We start from the raw sequence: 22670 nt of genomic DNA on the forward strand, positions 1-22670 counted from the left end.
GATGGTACCTTCACGGGGGGAACCTTGATGGTACCTTCACGGGAGGTACCTTGATGGTACCTTCACGGGAGGTACCTTGATGGTACCTTCACGGGAGGTACCCTGATGGTACCTTCACGGGAGGTACCTTGATGGTACCTTCACGGGAGGTACCCTGATGGTACCTTCACGGGAGGTACCTTGATGGTACCTTCACGGGAGGTACCCTGAGGCTGCTGTAGGTTCCTTGATATAATAAACTGAAGCAGCTCTCCCTTTCTTCTGATCAAAGAACATCTCTTCAGGTCCCAGAGGCTGTATGACCCTTAATGGTTTAGAGCTTTCCGATAATAGTAATAATATAGTAATACAATTTTCTCAACTGTGATTCTCGCTTTTTCCATCGCGCTGGAAAACTAACTACAATTTAGAAAGAGCTGGTCACAGACCGGGCCGCTGGGGCGTTCATCCCTGAAGCTCTCTCCAGGTATCGGCCCAGGAAGGACCGAAACGTAGTATGAAGTTATTTTTTTTATTAACACGTCGGACGTTTCCCACCAAGGTAGGGTCCTCCCCCCTCCTCCCCCCCCCGAAAAAAAAGATAAACTTTTATCATCATTCACTCCATCACTGTCTTGCCAGAGGTGCTCTCACACTACAGTTAGAGTTGTGACACATTAAAGCCCCTCGCTCGGTGTTTGCAACAGGTCACAACTACCTCCAACTTTTGAGGGAGTTGTGACCTGTTGCAAACACTGTATTGTGATTCTAATGGTGACATTGTTTGGGAAGTAGACAGTTTTAGTGAGTTAGTTACCTTTTGCCCTAGACGCATGTCGATTAGACACTAGGCCTGTTGTGTGTGTGTGAGAGAGAGAGAGAGAGAGAGAGAGAGAGAGAGATAGGGTATGTGTAAAAGTGTTTGTTATTTGTTGTAATTAAAACTTAAATTAGAAAAAGTGAGGAAAATTGAGTTAGATGATGTACTCACCATGGACATCAACACATCCCACCGTCTTCTTCATGACTGCTGTGTTGATCTGACACATGTAGCAGCCCCGGTCATCCTCCTTCACCTGTACACGAAATACAAAAGTCGCTAAATATACAACAGACGCACATGTATTTCAAGCACAAATTAGCTATAATATTATATGTCGTGCCGACTAAGACCTTGATTATTTGGTCTAAATCAAGGGCGTTTTCTGCTGATTAAAGAGAGTGAAAATTTGTCGTTGTCATAACTGGGAGAAATTCAGTCTGAGCATAATGAAAAAAAAATGTTATTTATTTTAAGTATTATTAAACTGCCCTATATATATATATATATATATATATATATATATATATATATATATATATATATATATATATATAATATCAATAACAACACTGCACTAGCCAAGGAGTCGAACCCATGCTGTTTTGACCCGCTTCATGGTGAGCGAAAACGCATGACGATTTAGACCACACAATCCTTAAGAATGGCGCATCCAGCCAAGCTAGATGTTGTACCCGCTATCGAAGGACATACGGTGTTGTGGACGCCTCTGAGCTGATTTCATTCTACTCCCTGTTTGTGTACAAACTCAACAAGAAGTATATTATATTATTGAAACCACGAAACGAGTGGTATTGATCAATAACAACACTGTACTGGCCAAGGAATCGAACCCATGCTGTGAATCGACCTCCTTCAGCCACATATACGTGAATACAGTCCAGTGAAGCTTCCTCTGAGTAAATTCGGTTCAGACTTTACCAAACTGCTGTATGAAAAACCAAAATTTCAGCTTTACCAGTAACTGGCATCTACACAAAATAAAATGTGTCTAAAAATTTGCTACTGAATTTTAAATAAGTTCATCAGAAGACGCGTTTTCCAGCCACTACACAGAAAACAGAAAAAAAATTTTAATTTCAAACTTTCACAGATCCATATCAATGATCATTCTTCAGTGCAAAGCCTATTATTGTTGAAAGTTTGATGCCGATCAGAAGAGGCGTTTTCGAGTAACTGCTTGGAATTTAGATTTTAAAAAGAAATTTACTGGAGTGGTTAGAAAGGCGGTAACCGGAGGTCATCCTTAACAAGTACAAAATCATGGAAATCGGTGACGAAAAGAGAAGCCCTGACACGGATTACAGACTTACAGGGCCAAGAACCTGCAAACACATAACAAGACTCCAGATTGACTTACCATTCTGATATGCAGGTTCCAGGTTCTAGGTTCACTGTGGGTAACGGAGATGCGAGTGTTGTGGGTGACCACTTTCTTGTGTAGGCTGAGGATGGTTTGGGTGTCGGCTCGCATCCAGCCTACCTGCAGGGGACACACACCAGGGTTTAGTGCACATAACTTGAGAAGGATGGGGAAGAGAAGATGCTTGACCGTCAGACTTGTGTGTCTATCTAGCACTTGGCGGACGGAGGATCGAGCCTCCGTCCCCTGTTAGTTTGTTTGTTGTTGGTATGTGTGTGTGTGTGTGTGTGTGTGTGTGTGTGTGTGTGTGTGTGTGTGTGTGTGTGTGTGTGTACTAACCTATTTGTGGTTGAAGTGGTCGACACTCATCTCCTGGCCCCGCCTCTTCATTGATCGCTACTAGGACCTCTCTCTCCCTGCTCCATGAGCTTTATTACACCCCGTCTTAAAACTATGTATGGTTCCTGCATCTACTACATCACTTCCCAGATTGTTCCACTTCCTGGCAACTCTGTGACTGAAGAAATACTTCCTAACATCCCTTTGACTCATCTGAGTCTTCAACTTCTAACTGTGACCCCTTGTTGCTCTGTCCCATCTCTGGAACATCCTGTCTCTGTCCACCTTATCTATTCCTTGCAGTATTTTGTATGTCGTTATCATGTCTCCCCTAAGCCTCCTGTCCTCCAGTGTCGTCAGGTCGATTTCCCTTAAACCTTTCTTCGTAGGACATTCCCCTACCTCAGGAACGAACCTTGTTGCAAGCCTTTGCACTTTCTCTAATTTCTTAACGTGCTTGACCAGGTGTGGGTTCCAAACTGGTGCTGCATACTCTAGTATGGGCCTGACGTACACGGTGTACAGAGTCTTGAACGATTCCTCACTGAGGTATAGGAACGCTATTCTCATGTTTGCCAGGCGCCCAAATGCTGCAGCAGTTATTCGGTTGATGTGTGCTTCCGGAGACAAGCTCGGTATTATACTCACCCCAAGATCTTTCTCCTTGAGTGAGGCTTGTAGTCTTTGGCCACCTAACCTATACTCTGCCTGCGGTCTTCTTTGCCCTTCCCCGATCTTCATGACTTTGCATTTGGCACGGTTAAATTCAAGGACCCTGTTGCTGGACCACTGGTTCTACCTGTTCAGGTCTCTTTGAAGTCCTGCCTGATCCTCATCTGATTTAATTCTCCTTATTAACTTCACATCATTTGCGAACAGGGACACTCTGAGTCTATCCCTTCCATCATGTCACTCACACATACCAAAAATAGCACTGGTCCTAGAACCGACCCCTGTGGGACCCCGCTAGTCACAGGCGCCCACTGTAATACCTCATCACGTACCATGACACACTGTTGCCTCCCTGTCAGGTATTCTCTGATCCATTGCAGTGCTCTTCCTGTTATAAGTGCCCAATCCTCTAGCTTCTGCACTAATCTTTAGTGAGGAACTGTGTCGAAGGCCTTCTTGCAGTCCAAGAAAATGCAATCAACTCACCCCTCTCTCTCGTGTCTTACTTCTGTTACCTTGTCATAAAACTCCAGTAGGTGTGTGACAAAGGATTTGCCTTCCACGAATCTGTGCTGGTTGTCGTTTATAATATTGTTCCATTCCAGGTGCTCCACCACTCTCCTCCTGATAATCTTCTCCATGATTTTGCATGCTATACACGTCAGTGACACTGGTCTGTAGTTTAGTGCCTCATTTCTGTCTCCTTTCTTAAAAATGGAGACTACATTTGCCGTTTTCCATACCTCAGGTAGTTGCCCAGTTTCAAGGGATGTGTTGAAAATTGTGGTTAGTGGCATGCACAGCATCTCTGCTCCCTCTCTAAGGACCCATGGAGAGATGTCCGGTCCCACCACCTTTGAGGTATCAAGGTCACTTAGCAGCTTCTTCACCTCCTCCTCGGTTGTATTTCATCTAACACTTGTTGGTATATCCCTTGTTGGTGTACCCCTCTGTTCTGTCTTCTCAGACTCCTTTCTGTCTCCAGTGTAAATACTTCCTTAAATCTCGTGTTGAGTCCCTCGCATACTTCTTGGTCGTTTCTTGTGATCTCCCCACCTTCTCTCCTCAGCCTGATTACTTGGTTCTTGAATGATGTCTTCCTCCTGATGTGGCTATACAACAGTTTCGCGTCAGGCTTGACCGTCGATGCTATGTCATTTACGTATTGTCGCTGACCCTCCCTCCTTATCTGTGCATACTCGTTTCTGGCTCGTCGACTAATCTCTTTATTTTCCTGGGTCCTTTGCCTTCTATACTTTTTCCATTCCCTAGTGCACTTAGTTTTTGCCTTTCTACACCTTCGGGTAAACCAAGGGCTCATTCTGGTCTTCCCATTATTTCTGTTGCCCTTGGGAACAAACCTTTCCACTGCCTCCTTGCATTTTGTTGTTACGTAGTCCATCATTTTGTTTACTGACTTTCTTTCCAATTCTCTTTACCACTGAACCTCCTGCGGGAAGTTCCTCATACCTGTGTAGGCCCCCTTTCATAGTCTGGCTTTTCCCATTCTTCTCTTGTTACGCTCTCCACTTGTAACTCTACTATGTATACAAAGCTCAGAACCACATGATCACTAGCTCCAAGGGGCCTTTCAAATGTGATGTCCTCAATGTCTGAGCTATTCAGGGTGAACACGAGGCCCAGTCTTGCTGGTTCATCCTCTCCTCTTTCTCTCTCTGGTAGTGTCCCTAACATGTTGATGTATGAGGTTTTCCAGTACCTCATCCATCATTCTGGCTATCCACGTTTCAGGACCCCCATGTGGCTCCAGGTTTTCCCACTCAATCTCCCTGTGGTTGAAATAGCCCTTAATCAGTAACTTTTCTCTACTCGAGTGAGCTCTTCTGGCCACCTCAGCTAGTGTGTCCACCCCTGTTCTGTTGCTCTCTTCATATTCGACTCTTGGATTCCTGCAGTTTTGCAGCAGTTATACATCACTGCAATGACTACCTTATGTCCCCCAGACTGAATTGTACGGACTATGTAATCCCTTTCTCCAATTTCGTCCATTCCTTCCATTTCCTCAAATCCCCATCGGTTTTTAATGAGCAGTGCAACCACTTCTCCCCCTCTGCTCCTATCTTTCCTCAGGATCTGATACCCAGGTGGGAAGATTGCCTCTGTTATAGTCCCAGTGAGTTTCGTTTCTGTGAGTGCTATGATGTCTGGGGACTTCTCCGTGATTCTTTCTTGCCATTTCATGTGTGTATGTGTGTGTGTGTGTGTGTTATAGGAGATCTGGTTTATGGTATAATCTGTAAAATTTGTAGTTTAAATTAAATATTGTCTCGCCATTGGCGAAAGTTAATAAAAATGATTAAGTGGTCAGGGTTCGGTGTAATTAAAGTGTATTTAAAAGTGCCGCCTGTGAGTCAGTGTTTTCTATAAGTGAATGTTCTTTAATATCATGCGTATTTGTCTTTAGAATAATTCGAAGGCTAAATATGCATAAACATTGTTAGGTAACGTTCCATACCAGGAGGTAGTTATGCTAGGAAAGTCAGCAAACCTGGAAGGTCAGCAAACCTGGAAGGTCAGCAAACCTGGAAAGTCAGCAAACCTGGAAGGTCAGCAAACCTGGAAGGTCAGCAAACCTGGAAGGTCAGCAAACCTGGAAGGTACGTAGTGACGAATTGCTTACTTTGCAAAGAGTTTCTTTCCCATATGCTAGTTTGTCATCTTAAATTGAATATAAAACTGAGTTATCTTTGTGCCATATATTACTAGTGCACATCACCGGATGAAGCATCCCCTTAGTAAATTACTGTCAGTTCAAGTTTCTTTTAATCTGCTCCTGGATGATTTTTGCCAAGGAGTTGCTTGCAAATGGTGATATTTGTTCTTTACAAGACATATCGACTTTTATAGCCTCGAAACACACTAGTATATCATTAACCACGATTTCCTGAGGTGCTTGAGTAGTTGAATGTCAGATTCCCTGGGACAACTGGAACGCTTATAGATGACGTGTGATGCAACAATTTCATCAATATGTTTGCTGGTATGCATATAATCGTCTAGTGTACAAGTTCTTCGTTTACTGCCGGTATAACTGAGAATGGTATCGAAACACTTGCCTTGCACTCGATTGCGCAAGTCCCAGTCATCTAAGTACCATATTACAACCATTGGAGTTTGCTCACCGGTTCCTGAACCAAACTTGGGCACGGCAAGAAACATCGACATTCTTCCCCGGAAACAAAAATAATCTTTCTGAAACTAATTTGCCATCCCAATGAACAGTAACAGGAATTTCAGCATCAACGGTTCGCTTAATGTCATCAGCAATCCTTTCACGAATCTCTTTCCTTTAACTCTGCAGTGTTCTTCTACTGAAGACAGTGTCATGATAATGTCCAGTAGAGGTTGTAGCAGATAAGGAAAACACAGGAGTAACATTTTCGTATATTTTTTAACGAAATGCCTCATACGCTTTAAAGGCTTCTTTAGTCGAAATACAGAGAACGGCAGAAGAGGTAAAGTGGATACGAGGCGGTCAGTCTCTCAGCCCTGGTGTGTGTACAGCTTCATAGCTTCCATGAATGAGAAACCGATTAACTAACTCTCAGGGAAGAAGAAGAGAGCGGGGAAGTGAAGATAGACAAAGAATAACACTGGAAAGGAGTGTCTTCAGTCGCGGAAACAGAGCTATGACCCCAGTAGCGGTGAGTTTGATGTGGAAGATAGAGACAGCACGCGCAGTTCAAGTGGAGTTTAACTTACTGTTATAATTGAAATGGTCTGTTCTTGAATTTTCTTTGTTTGGTAGGTACGTGACCGTTGCATAGTTGTATAAATCATCAGTGAATTGTAGCGAGAACATGTATGTGGCAACAGAGGAGTATTTGATAGAACCATTACAAGGGTGGAATTCTTTGGTGAACATAGTGGTCGTGTACGTAGAAGTGAAGTCTTGGATCTTTCCAGGTTAGACCTTGGGTGTGACTGTTGAATTCAATTTCTAAGTCAGAGGTGAAAGGGTCTTGATCTTCCGGTGTAGCAGTGGGTATGGAGGCGGTGGCAGGCTGAGCAAGAGCGGTGGCTTGGGTAGCTGGTGGGTCTGGAATGAATTGGGTGGATATGGTTGGAGGATTTGAGGTGCTAGTGATGCTTCCTACACTGGAAAAGAGTTTCAGTATTTCTACTGATGGTGACCTTCACCATAAAGCTGACAGATATACATTTTGTGATGGAGATAATGAGCCATTTCAAATAGCCTGTCGATTGGCTGGTGATGTCACGATCTACCCTCCCTTCGAACACCAATTTCCTGCTTCCCACTGCAGGGAAAGGAACCACTTCGACGTCATGGTTCTTGAGAACTTTCATTAAAATAGACGGCGATGAAAGAGTTCCTAGTACTGATGAGGTTGGACAGCCCCATCTGCAAGGTGACTGTCAGGAGCGTTGCTAGAAGTGGGCGAAGGCGCACACGGTGCGCCATAATAATGTTGATGACATCCTAGGAAAGAGCAGACTCAATAAGGTGTGAGGTGATTGTGCAGTTCATCCCATCAAATCCCCCTGGTCTGTGACAACATGAGAAAGTAGAGTTTTGTACCACCATAAGTAAGGTGTGAAATTGTGGATGGTGTCACAGAAGGCGGGGACATAGTGGAAGCAAGAGTGGGAAGCTAGGAACACTGTAGCAAGCTTACTGGCCCGCGCTAGGAAGATTAAAAAAACGTAAATTTCTCACTCACATCTAGTGGTGGAACAACGAAGCTGTAAATGTCCTCAGCTGCCAGATTCTATAGTATAGTGTTTCTCTGTCAGACATGATGCCAAACTGTTGCACATGTGTCTTATTCATTTACTTATCGGTATTGTTAACCATTATGATACTAGAGGTAACAATAGCAGCTGACAGTACAGTATTAGATTTGTGATCTGTCGTTTTCGTCCAGTCTGGTGTCACAGACCCATCAGGCGGCTCGAAGTGTTTGAACCAACTGGACAATCTCTTCTTGGGTGACTTTTAAGAGATATTTGATGTAATAGTTTAAGGACACGTGAGCAAACACTAGGGCATATTTATTTGAAAACGTTTCAGTCCTGGGACCTTCATCAGTATAAATAAGCTGGAAGTGAGGTGTGAGTGACATGTAGTGACCTGATGAAAACGCATATGAGATTTATTGAGATGGTGCCAGGTAGACATGAGGTCTGGTGGTTCCTGTGCTGTCAGGTAGATTAAGCTTATAACAACAATCAAATACAATTCTTCAGGTTAGGTTTAGTCTGGTTGAAAATCACGTATGTCAGTATTTTATTAAATTTTGCAGCTTCCAGTACTATATTCTACGATGTCGTTGAGGCTTCTAGACACCTTCAGCGTCCACAGTGAGTAGTCGTGCCTCAATCCTACTCATCAAATGTCCCGTTGAGGTAAAGGACACAGGCATTCTTTATGTCGTCCCATGGTTTATATAGCATTTAACTTCCACTTCACGTATAAGAACAGCTGTTTTGAAATTTGTTTTCGCTTCCATTAATCTTTCATTGGCTTCTGTTTAAAGTTTTTGCAGTTTTGGTCGTAAATTCTGTTCTTCCATTTTCACGCTGAGCAATACGGAAGAACTTGTCTTCATTTATTAAAATTCCGTAGAGTGCATATGGATGGGCTGGGTCAAAAAGATCATCTGAGCTAGATGGAAAAAAAATTTCTATCTGTAAGTGTCTTAGAACACCAAAAATATTGTTTTAATGTTGATAGAATTACCGACAATATTTTGGGTAAAAGGACATACGTGCAACTAATGTGATATTTTATTGTGGCAACGTTTCGCTCTCCAAGAGTTTTATCAACCTGTTACCACAGTAAATTGCCATTAGTTCCACTTGTGGTCTTTTACCCATCACTTATATTCTGATTTATTGCAGTTCCGTGATACTTCCATGCATTTTCTGAATTTTTGACTGTGCATAATGTTCATCTATTGTCGGAATTTTCCTCATTTAACAAACAAAATCTTTTAAAAGATTTTGGATGCCTTCATTAACTTCTTCTTCGTGAGGCACAAATGACACCGTAACACATCCTCGTCGTAAGCTGCTGTCTCCTATGTACGGGTTATTTGTGTATTGTTCCAGTCACGTTATTGTGCTTTTTTGTTCATTACTGAGAAACCCTTTTTACCACCAATATGTTCCACTTGCTGAAACACCAGTCATATTTCTTGTTTTCTTTATCTTTGCCATAACCAAAGTTGCTGTTGAGGGCAGATCAACTGGAATTACTGGCGATCACAGACTAGACTCACATGTTCATCATAGCACTTTACACTCACTCATCGTAATATTCCTTACCCACTCATCACAGCACTATTCACCCATCACAACACTCCTCACTCATCACAACACTCTTCACTCATCACAGCATTCCTCACTCATCACAGCACTCCTCACTCATCACATCACTCCTCACTCATCACATCACTCATCACTCATCACAACACTTCTCACTCATCACAGCACTCCTCACTCATCACATCACTCCTCACTCATCACAACACTCACAACTCATCACATCACTCCTCACTCATCACAACACTCCTCACTCATCACATCACTCCTTACTCATCACATCACTCCTCACTCATCACAGCACTCCTCACTCATCACAACACTCCTCACTCATCACATCACTCCTCACTCATCACAACACTCACAACTCATCACAACACTCCTCACTCATCACAACACTCCTCACTCGTCACAATACTCCTCATTCATCACATTACTTCTCACTCATCACAACACTCACAACTCATCACATCACTCCTCACTCCTCACATCACTCCTCACTCATCACAACACTCTTCACACATCACATCACTCATCACAACACTCATAACTCATCACAAAACTCCTCACTCATCATATCACTTCTCACTCATCACAACACTCATAACTCATCACATCACTCCTCACTAATCACAACACTCCTCGCTCATCACATCACTCCTCACTCCTCACATCACTCCTCACTCATCTCAACACTCTTCACACATCACATCACTCATCACAACGCTCATAACTCATCACAAAACTCCTCACTCATCATATCACTTCTCACTCATCACAACACTCATAACTCATCACAAAACTCCTCACTCATCATATCACTTCTCACTCATCACAATATCATGTGGGGTTCGAACGCGTGGATAGGGTAAAGAAATACTCACGTAGGCTGGTAGTACGTATAATTATAACGGTAAGTATTGGTAGGTGCCAAACAGCTGGTGACCTGCCTCCTTGCTCTCTCTCGTAAGACTGACTAACCCCAGTACCCATATGTGATGGGGGTGTTTGAAATACTGCTGTGGTCAGCACAATATGAATACAGACAGTGATTCACGCAGAGACGGTTGGTAGGGAGTCATCTACTGGTACACTGGTTACTGGTAACTGGTTACTAGGAACTGGTACTACTACTGAGAGCTCGGCGACGCTAACGTATGTCGTCCCGACATACAACTAATACAAACTAGAGATGGCAGGTATACGGCTTGGGCTGATTCTATACAATGTCAAAGTACACAACAATTGAACATTATAACATACATAAGTAGAACATTGGAATGGAAGCTTACGTAACTGAAACTGTAATGCAATACAAGGTATAATATAGCACAACTCATCGAATGAAACTCAACGTTGGGATTACACAATAGAAGTGATAAAAAAAAATTTGATCGATCGATCTGTATTCATGTGATCTACGGATTCTGAGGAAGGAATATATACAAAGAAAGAAGTGTTTAACAGAAAGGCAGATTCGGTGCACTCAAATCTAGACTGTTAACTCTCAGAATTCGGAGAGAACGTGAACACAAAAAAAAAATTCTTGAATACTGATAAGTTGATACTGTAATTATTCATCTATACAGGTTATTTACATTTAACCCCAACTCTGCTAGGGTAAGATTGACATATGCAGAATGGGTGTCATCTCTGGGAGGATCAAACTCTGTAGCACTGGCTAACTCATGCTGTATTTGAGGCAAATCTGAATTGGAAGTGACAAATGATACTTGAGGGTTTCTCAATACCTGTCGTGTACGTAGGGAATAACGACATTCAGGTTGATCGTCTGACTGAGTATCAGAGGAAGAGAGTATAGGATCAGGAGGATTGTCAGAGTCTGTCACATTAGTCTGGGTTGGAACATCATTATCATCACATACTAACTTCATATGATCTAAATGCGATTCTTTATACTGACCAGTACTAATTTCTCTAACCTTATACTTATTACCAGTGATATGTTCAACTACTCGATAGACCAACAAACTTTTGATCAAGCTTTGGCATTGCAGACGTTTTGTTAAAGTTAGTCAGCATAACTCTCGAACCTACTTTGATTTTGGATGGTTTTGCTCGAGTGTTTGCGACTCTTGTAAATTCTGCTGTTGATTTATGAAGTGTTTCACGGATTCTTCTAAAAACACTTTGAGCTAAGCTGGTACGAGTTGCTATGAAATCATCAGGGTTGTAATTTGGTTTTGGATTAGAATATAGCAACTCATAAGGCAAACGTTTATCTACACCATACAATGCATAATGTGGAGTGTCACCTATAGAAACATTGTAAGCAGAATTTATAGCACACTGCACATCAGGTATAACTTCATCCCAAGTTTCACTGTTGGGATTGATAGTGGCTCTCAAGACATCAAGTACTTTTTTATTGGTTCTTTCCGCTAACCCGTTGCTGGCAGGATGATGAGGAACAATGGTGGATTTAGAGATCTTGTACAAGGTACACAAATTTTCAAGAATCTCATTACAGAATTCACCTCCATTATCTGTTACTAGGGACTTAGGGGTGGTATGCCTGCAGATAATGCGTTCTTTAAACGCTTTAGCTACTGTCTCGGCAGTCTTATCTGCAATAGGACCTAACTCACAATATCTGGTGAAATGGTCTACCATAACACACAGATGTTTGTTGCCTTGGAGGGAACATTGGAAATTAGTTAACAAATCTAGCGCAACTCTTTCCCACGGTTCGCTAGTAGTTGGATACACTTGGATTGGATTAGGGCCATTAGCATTACCTTTATGTTGCATGCAGACACTACATTTCTTAACATACTCAGATATATCAGTTGCCATACGAGGCCAAAAGTATTTCAATCTGGCTTGTTTTACTGAACGATCCATACCAGGGTGTGCAACACCTGGTACATCGTGAACTAGCTGTAAGGCTACATTCACTAGTGACTGTGGAATTACTAACTGGTATACTCTTCTGCTAGGAGTACCCAACTCGGCTGTTCGATACAGGAATTCTTAGTTCATGACAAAGTCACTGATGGGTGCTGGTGGCTTCACAGTCAGAATAAGATCTTCCTGGAGCAGGAATCGAATCACCAGAACACAAGAGATCGGTTCTTTCTTACTGGAGGAATGAACAAACTCGGTGGAGTGGATGACTCACCCCGGCTGAAAAAAATTAACGCTATACGCAATATGAGCAAGGGAGAACGAATCTACTATCTCAAACTGCAAGCACAGGAGAAAAGAAATGAACACGGTGAACAATGCTGATATTTAATCTGAGTCGCACACAGTGACACGAGGTATCAGCTATAAACTTCACTTACAAACGTTAACAACGTGGAAGTTACTCGAGAAATAACTTCTTACAATGCACTGATTACTGTCAACTAGGATGGGATCACAATCTGAAACACAGTCCAGACAGGAGTGACAGTATCTAGTGCCTGACCGCTCGGCTACGTTAATAAGTAATTCACGGATCTATAGGAACTTAATCTGAACTTCACATTTCGCAGCACTTTAACAAATCTCAGATACAAGCTGTGAGAACAAACACATTGCTCAAGGGCTAGGTATTGTCTTTCAGTCAGTAAGGGAATGTTGGTACTGTGGACTGATTCATATTGACTTTGACTGGCATGATACACTAAGTGAACATTCAAAAGTGACTGGGACATGATCTCAGGGAACTTACTCAAGGACATAAGGCAAAAAAAAAAAATAGAGAAATGACACAGCAAGCTTAAGTGGAAGAAAATGCTTAACAATTCTGCATAAGTAATAAAAAAATGTCTAAGATACACTGCAAGAGGAAGAACAACTCAATGTAAAGGACTATTGGCCAAGATAAAAAAAAAACATTGAAATATACAAGTAAAAATATTACTGGAGACTGAATTAAATGCAAAATGAGCTGTCTTTACTCTTGCTAATAAAGGAATTAACTAATAAAATTTTAAATCAATATAAAAAGTATAAAATAAAATTACTAAATTGTATGCAACGAGAGATAACTGGGAAATTTAAATATTTTCTAAGAATGCATAAACAAAATTAAAATATAATGCAAAGACAACATCAGGAAAATTAATAAAATGAAAAACAAGATGCAATAATAAACTGAGAATAATAATGCATAAAAATATCAATAAAAGAAAATAATTCACTGCAGAACAAGTACAACAAAATAAGGCATAGAAATAATCACTGCAGTAATAAAGTTACACTGGGAAAACTCAGGTGAAATAATAAAAATATGAAGAAAAACTGACTGAGCACTTTAACTCTTAATTGTAAATTAGACAAAACAATTTACTCAAACAGAGTAAAGAAAACATTTTACGTTAAAAAGAAAATTACACTAAGAGTAAATTTGTTCAAAGAAATATGAAAAATATGAATAAAAATAAAACAAGGAACAAAACTGAAAGTGTAACACTTACAAGTGGTGGGGCAAGTGTAACACTTACAAGTGGTGAGGCAAGTGTAACACTTACAAGTGGCGGGGCACACAACACTTAATTAATCACGTATTCATTATTTTAGTATATTCTTACAACAAAATCTTGCTGTGACTGATACGAAAAAAATTTGCTGGCAAAAATAATGGTACACAAGTCTGCGAAAAAAATTAGAGGAATGAGACAATGCTGGCATACGAAAAAGACACACATAGAAATAAATGGATAATTTGGTATACTTGGGTGAATATCACTGCATGAACTACAATGACAAATACTGGAGAATACAATGCTGAAAGAACATAAGATAAAAAAATGAATTACTTCACACAGAGTGACTGACTGGTACACTACACAATAATACTTATTACAGACAGAGAGTAGCATAAAAAAAACACAGATAAAAAAAAATATGAGATGAGCGAAAACACTGAAAAATATTGCAAAAAAAAATGAGTCAAAGAAACACTGAGTCTACACTGAAAACACAAGGCTTAGAGTACACAAGAAATTCACTATAAATGTCTCACACACGCAAATGTCGTTAAATGCAAGAAAAATGTCTCTAAACAGAAAATTATCATTGGAGTCTGGAGTAGTAGACGGGATGACTGGTGATGAGGGAAGGGTGTCGAAGGTTGTCCTGCGCGGTGATGACTGACGCCTCCTACACTCACTGTTGTCGGAAGAAATGCGCTTTCTCGGTGAACTCACATAACTGGCTTTATCGTTGGTGCTCAGCTACAATCTTGACCAATTATGTGAACCAAAACAGTATTAGGACCCGGTACAAGGGTGCAAACAGCCACAGGTAGATGAGGTGGGTGGCTGGTGGTCGTGGTGGCGGGTGGTGGCTGGTGGTCATGGTGGCGGGTGGTGGTGAGGGCAACAGAACGGCCCTGTGCTCTCTCACTGCCACGCACTTCTCACCACTCACGAAGGTGGCTTGATAAGCCACTCTATGCCACAGGGATGGTGAAGACCACTCTTAGCATCCAACTGGGAGCACAAAGCGATATATGAAACAATACTTCAGAGGAACTTGCATGGCTTACTTCTCTCTCTCAGCTGGGTTAGAAGCTGGGTTGGCTGACTGGCTTAACCCACGAGAATGGCTGACTGGAAGACGTGTAACGATGCACACAGCATGAAGGAGCAGGTGGATGACAGGAGACAGGCTGGATGGTAGGCTGAGGCAGGCTGACTAGCGTTCACTTCCACAGTCTGGCTTACTGACTGGCTTAATTGCAAAATCCGGGTCAACCCCTCGGAGATTGAAGCAATTAGCACACGAACTAAGCCAGGAAGCTTGAAAAACAGCTGCAACAGGCTTGCAGGCTGGAGGGTGGAGGTTGTGAGGGGAGCGAGTAGCTGGAGATGGGTGAGACGGTTCACCTTTTGACCCGCCGGCTACTCACAGTCTTCTAACGTCTTGAATACCCTTAAAAAAACTTAAATCCACGCTCCCACACCGTTGCCACCATTTATCATGTGGGGTTCGAACACGTGGATAGGGTAAAGAAATACTCACGTAGGCTGGTAGTATGTATAATTATAATGGTAAGTATTGGTAGGCGCCAAACAGCCGGTGACCTGCCTCCTTGCTCTCTCTCGTAAGACTGACTAACCCCAGTACCCATATGTGAGGGGGGTGTTTGAAATACTGCTGTGGTCAGCACAATATGAATACAGACAGTGATTCACGCAGAGACGGTTGGTAGTGAGTCATCTACTGGTACACTGGTTACTGGTAACTGGTTACTAGGAACTGGTACTACTACTGAGAACAACACTCATAACTCATCACAAAACTCCTCACTCATCACATCACTCCTCACTCATCACAACATTCCTCACTCATCACATCACTCCTCACTCATCACAACACTCTTCACACATCACATCACTCATCACAACACTCATAACTCATCACAAAACTCCTCACTCATCATATCACTTCACTCATCATAACACTCATAACTCATCACATCACTCCTCACTCATCACAACATTCCTCACTCATCACATCACTCCTCACTCATCACAACACTCATCATTCATTACAACACTCCTCACTCATCACATCACTCCTCACTCATCACAACACTCATCATTCATCACAACACTCCTCACTCATCACAACACTTCTCACTCATCAAAACACTCCTCACTCATCACAACACTCATCACTCATTACAACACTCCTCACTCATCAAAACACTTCTCACTCTTAAAAACAATCGTCACTCGCTCATCACAACACTCCTCACTCATTACAACAATCGCCACTCACTCATCACAACACTCCTCATGCATCACAACACTCCTCACTCATCACAATCCTCACTCATCACATCTATCCTCACAACAGTCCTCACTCACTCATCCCAACAGCCCTCACTCGTCACAATAATCCTCACTTATCACAATCCTCACTCAACAATCTTCATTTATCACATCAATTCTCACTCATCACAACTATCCTAAAAACAGCCCTCACTCACTCATCACACCAGCCCTCACTTATCACAACAGTCCTCACTCATCACATAAGTTCTCACTCATCACATCAGTTCTCACTCACTCATCCCAATAGCCTTCACTCATCAACACTCCCCACTCACTCACAACAATCCTCACTTACCACAAAAGTACTCATCATGACAATCCTTACTGCAACAATCTTCATTCATCACAATCCTCACTCATTACAATAATCCTCACTCATTACATCAGTCCTCGCTCATCACAACAATCCTCATTTACCATAACAGCACTCACTCATCGCAACAGTCTTCACTCATCACAGACCTCACTCACCACAACAGTCCTCACTCACCTTCCTGGTCCTGTCCTGCCGAAATGGACACAAAAATACCGCAATAGTATTACACCTAACTGAACTGTTTTGCCATTGTTTTGCACTGGAGTCAAACTGCATGTAACACTACTGTAACACTACATATAACACTACTGTAACACTACACATAACACTACTGTAACACTACATATAACACTACTGTAACGCTACATGTAACACTACTGTAACACTACATGTAACACTACTGTAACATTACATGTAACACTACTGTAACATTAAATGTAACACTACTGTAACGCTACATGTAACACTACTGTAACACTACATGTAACACTACTGTAGCACTACATGTAACACTACTGTAACATTACATGTAACACTACTGTAACATTAAATGTAACACTACTGTAACACTACATATAACACTACTGTAACGCTGCATGTAACACTACTGTAACATTACATGTAACACTACTGTAACATTAAATGTAACACTACTGTAACACTACATATAACACTACTGTAACGCTACATATAACACTACTGTAACATTACATGTAACACTACTGTAACACTACATGTAACACTACTGTAACATTACATGTAAGACTACTGTAACACTACTGTAACACTACATGTAACACTACATGTAACACTACTGTAACACTACATGTAGCACTACTGTAACACTACAAGTAACACTACTGTAACACTACATGTAACACTACTGTAACACTACAAGTAACACTACTGTAACACTACAAGTAACACTACTGTAACACTACATGTAACACTAGTGTAACACTACATGCAACACTACTGTAACACTACATATAACACCACTATAACACTATATGCAACACTACTGTAACACTACATATAAAACTACTGTAACACCTGTATTCCAAATATATACCGAATTTACTTCGGACAGTCATTGGACTGACAGGTGTAACCTCTCTTGTAGCTGTTATTGCCTCTCTATAAACTGGTTAGAAATATTTTGGGATAAGATTTATTAATTTTCCCTCAAAAGTGGATGTGGCGGCTTGATTTGATACCGAAGCTTTATTTGCCAGTTTATCTTTAATAGACATGAATGGTAATGCAGTAACAAGATGAAGAATTAGACACATATGCAACATCTGGGTATCTTTATTTGTAGACGTTTCGCCAACTATTGGCTTTATCAATACAAGGACATGATATGAAGAATGTAGATCTATATTCAAAATATGAGGTAATCAGTCCCTGAGGGACTGATTACCTCATATTTACCTCATATTTTATTACCTTTCCTGTTGGGAAAGGAGTAAATTTTGTGGTTATCTCATGTCTTTGTCTATGGCATAATGTAGTTTGTCTTCTTTTCTTTTTCAGAAGAGTTTGATGCTAACTTCTGGCAACCATCCAGATGTGGTGTTACCCTTCGATTCTAATCAGTGCTACAACAGCTGTTGTTCTGTAAGGCTATTCCTGCAAGAGTGCTCGTGAGTGAATGTGGTTTCGCCAAATTCTCCCCTTCAATTCATGATTACTGCTGAAATTCATGATGAATGTTATACCTAGGAAGCGTACAGTATTGTAGCTCCTCGAAAACATGTTGATTTGAGTATCAGACAGATCACCGAAAATTTGGGCCTAGCAAAGTCAACTGTTGGTCGGATTCTGAAGAGAGTTGACGACATTAGTGACTGTGGAGCGCTACGTCGAGAAAGACGTGGAAGAAAACGCGTTGTAGATGAATGGTTCAGAGAACCGACAAGTTGATAAATTAGTCAGATGTGCAACACTTGGGTATCTGTAATGAGGAAACGTTTCGCCACACAGTGGCTTCATCAGTCCATTCAAAGGAGAATCGTGAAGAACAGGAGGAGTTTGAGGTAAACAGTCCCTCAGCCTTGAGTCGACGTAATCAATCCATCAATCTTGAAAAGAATACAGCATATGTGCGAAGAAGTGGCTTAAGACAGATGATGAGGTGCAGCAGTCGTAGGTGGTAACACATTTATCCAGTGTGGAAGTAGGTCCTACCCAAGGGTTAGGCACGTGAAGAATTCCCTGTAATAAGATCCCAAGAAGTTGCAGTGTTCTGTCTGACGCAGAAAATTAGCATAACTAATTACCATAAGCATTTATTGTATCATTTGACTTCTGGGAAGTGCTTTGATGTTGGAAAAGGGCTCTTGATCCATGGAATTAGAGCTAGCTTTTCCTTCCTCTGATCAAACCGGATTGCTTCCATTCCCCAGGTGGTGTTCGACTCCATATGAGAGGAGCAACTTATCCATAAGTGTATATACCACCTGTTGCTTCTATTACTACTATTACCACTGCTATTACTACTATTACCACTACTATTACTACTATTACCCCCACCATTACCACTACTATTACAACTATTACTACTATTACCACTACTATTACTACTATTACCACTACTATTACTACTATTACCACTACTATTACTACTATTACCACTACTATTACTGCTATTACCAATACTATTACCACTACTATTACTACTATTACCACTACTATTACTACTATTACCACTACTATTACTACTATTACCTCTACTATTACTACTATTACCACTACTATTACTACTATTACCACTACTATTACTACTATTACCTCTACTATTACTACTATTACCACTACTAATACTACTATTACCACTACTATTACTACTATTATATTACTACTATTACCTCTACTATTACTACTATTACAACTACTATTACTACTATTACCACTACTATTACTACTATTACCACTACTATTACTACTATTACCACTACTATTACCACTATTACCACTACTATTACCACTACTATTACTACTATTACCACTACTATTACTACTATTACCACTACTATTACTACTATTACCTCTACTATCACCACTACTATTACTACTATTACCTCTACTATTACTACTATTACCACTACTATTACTACTATTATCACTACTATTATTACTATTACCACTGCTATTACTACTATTGCCACTACTATTACTACTATTACCACTACTATTACTACTATTACCTCTACTATTGCTACTATTACCACTACTATTACTACTATTACCACTACTATTACTACTATTACCTCTACTATTACTACTATTACCACTACTATTACTATTACCACTACTATTACTACTATTACCACTACTATTACTACTATTACCACTACTATTACTACTATTACCACTACTATTACTACTATTACCACTACTATTACTACTATTACCACTACTATTACTACTATTACCACTACTATTACTACTATTACCACTACTATTACTACTATTACCACTACTATTACTACTATTACCACTACTATTACTACTATTACTACTACTATTACTACTATTACCACTACTATTACTACTATTGCTACTATTACTACTACTATTACTACTATTACCACTACTATTACTACTATTACCACTACTATTACTACTATTACCACTACTATTACTACTATTACCACTACTATTACTACTATTACCACTGCTATTACTATTACCAATACTATTACCACTACTATTACTACTATTACCACTACTATTACTACTATTACCACTACTATTACTACTATTACCACTACTATTACTACTATTACCACTACTATTACTACTATTACCACTACTATTACTACTATTACCACTACTATTACTACTATTACCACTACTATTACTACTATTACCACTATTACCACTACTATTACCACTACTATTACTACTATTACCACTACTATTACTACTATTAATAAGAATAAGATTACTATTATTATGAAGTTCATGTAATACTTTTTTTTCTTTATTCTAATTTTCTTCTGATTGACATCTGTCTTCTTATTCCTCATTCATTTTCCTTTACTCTTCTTTACTATTTTCTTTTTTGCTTCTAATTTGTCCTTCACTTGTGTCTTCTCCTTGCTCTCTCTCTCTCTCTCTCTCTCTCTCTCTCTCTCTCTCTCTCTCTCTCTCTCTCTCTCTCTCTCTCTCTCTCTCTCTCTCTCTCTCTCTCTCTCTCTCTCTCTCATATCGCTACCTTCGTTTTCCTTGTCTCTTCTGTTTCCCATCTTTATCTCCTTCATCATTTCAATCTATATCTCTTGTGTCCTCATTCCTCGGCTTTCTTCATCTCAAATTTCTCCTTTATCTCTTGTTCATTTTTTCTCTCCTTCATCTCCTCTCTTTCTCTCCTCCTTCATCTTCACTATTTACTTCGTCCCTGTTTCCTTCACCTCCTGTTTCTCCTCTGCGTCGTTCATCTCCTGTCTCCGCTTTCTTCTTTTTTACTGTCTTCTTTATCTCTTCCATCTGCCTCTTCTCTATCTATTTAATCCCTACTTCATTCACATTCTCCATTTCGTCTGTCTCCTCCGTACACTTCATCTCTTTTACCTCTTCTGTTTCTTTCATCTCCTCTGTTTCTCCTTGGTCATATTTCATCTCCAAGATCTCTCTCTTCCACATCTTCTCCTTTATCTCTTTCATCTTCTCGAATCTTATCTTACTATCTCTCTTTCCCTTCGAGATAGCTTATTTTTTTCTTTCTCTCTTTTTCACTCCTCTCTCCTCTTTTCCCACTTTCTTGTCTAGTTTTTTCCCATTTTATGTTTCTCCTCCTCTGTTCCTCTACATTTCTTTCTCCTTTTATCAATTCATCTCCTTCCCTCTTTCTCCTCTTCCTCTGTGTCCTCTCATATTTTCAACACTTTCTCCTATCCCCTTTAATAGTCATGCGTTATTTAGTCTCTCCCTTCCTCTCCTCTCTTTCCCCATCTCTCCCCTCATTCCCCCTGCCTTTCTTTTCCATACATTCATTTTTCTCAGTCCTCTTTCTGCCCTGCTTTATTCTGTCTTATACAAGCTTACGTTAAGGTTTCCTAACTTTATTTACAAGCTCATTTGAAAGCCTTTAAATTATGAGACATACAAATGTGGAACAGGATGAAGTTGGCGCCATCTGTGAGCCAGCCATTTCATTTGATAAACTGACTTTATTTCGTTGTTATCATTATGATTTACAAACGTTCCAAACTCGGGTCATTCTGGGACTAAATGATCTCAGATGAAGTGATGCTCTGGAGAAGGGTACAGAGTGTAGTTGCTATTTGTTGCCCGTCTTTTTGTGTAGAAACTCACTGCTCGCTGTCCTCGGATTGGAGCCAAGTTTGGTACTTCGACAGTATTGGCCTGGTACATAACAGTAAGGCCACCCACATCCCTCATGTGTTGAAGGCTCTGCTGAAATGACAGATCTGTTCAGGCTGGGTCCAGGCGAGAGAAGAGCTGTCTTTCTCTGTTCTCCATTCTGTCAGTAAGTCGCAGATGAGACAGTGGACAGGCAGTCCAAGAAAATGTAGCATACTCTATGTGTGAACTTAATTGTGCCTTGAACAGAATCTTGCAACCTCTACTGTCGATCAGATGCGAGATACATTTAAGTGCTGTAAACTTCCTGGCCGCTTTGTTTGCAAGATTTACAACGTAGTTTTTCATGGTCAGTTTGGAGTTAAGTTTCACCCCAAAAATATCAGCTTCGTTCCCGGGTACAAATACTCTTCCATCCCTTCTTACCACTGCTCCACCATTACCATCATGGTGACTAAAAGATCATCATTTGTGTTCTTTCATGAGTAAATATGACCTGCCATGGTTTTTCCACAGGCTGATGTAACTGTAAGCTGGTGATTGATGAAACTTAGAGCAGCTGGCAGTTTCTATCTTTGATTAGTAACTGTTAGATTATAGCCGTCTGCGTAATCATGGGATTGTGGGATAAGATGAAGGTCATTGAAGTAGACTTTCTACAACAATGGCCCAAGCACAATTCCCTGTGGAATACTTATACCAATAGGATGTCTTGCTGACTCTGTCCCG

The 22670-nt window shown here is 40.6% G+C and overlaps 1 protein-coding gene across 1 annotated transcript in view; it reads right to left on the bottom strand.

Annotated features, from left to right (window-relative positions):
* The window catches only part of LOC128698411 (lachesin-like), a 258942-nt gene that overhangs the window by 142624 nt on the left and 93648 nt on the right, over window positions 1–22670 (bottom strand). The window contains exons 3-4 of the mRNA XM_070085033.1: window positions 2181–2303; window positions 971–1055 (exon numbers count right to left, since the gene is read on the bottom strand). Coding sequence (XP_069941134.1) covers window positions 971–1055; window positions 2181–2303 — 208 coding nt within the window. The remainder of the gene's footprint in view (window positions 1–970; window positions 1056–2180; window positions 2304–22670) is intronic.

Source organism: Cherax quadricarinatus, chromosome 14 (assembly GCF_038502225.1).
Source record: "Cherax quadricarinatus isolate ZL_2023a chromosome 14, ASM3850222v1, whole genome shotgun sequence".
In the NCBI taxonomy this organism is placed as follows: domain Eukaryota; kingdom Metazoa; phylum Arthropoda; class Malacostraca; order Decapoda; family Parastacidae; genus Cherax; species Cherax quadricarinatus.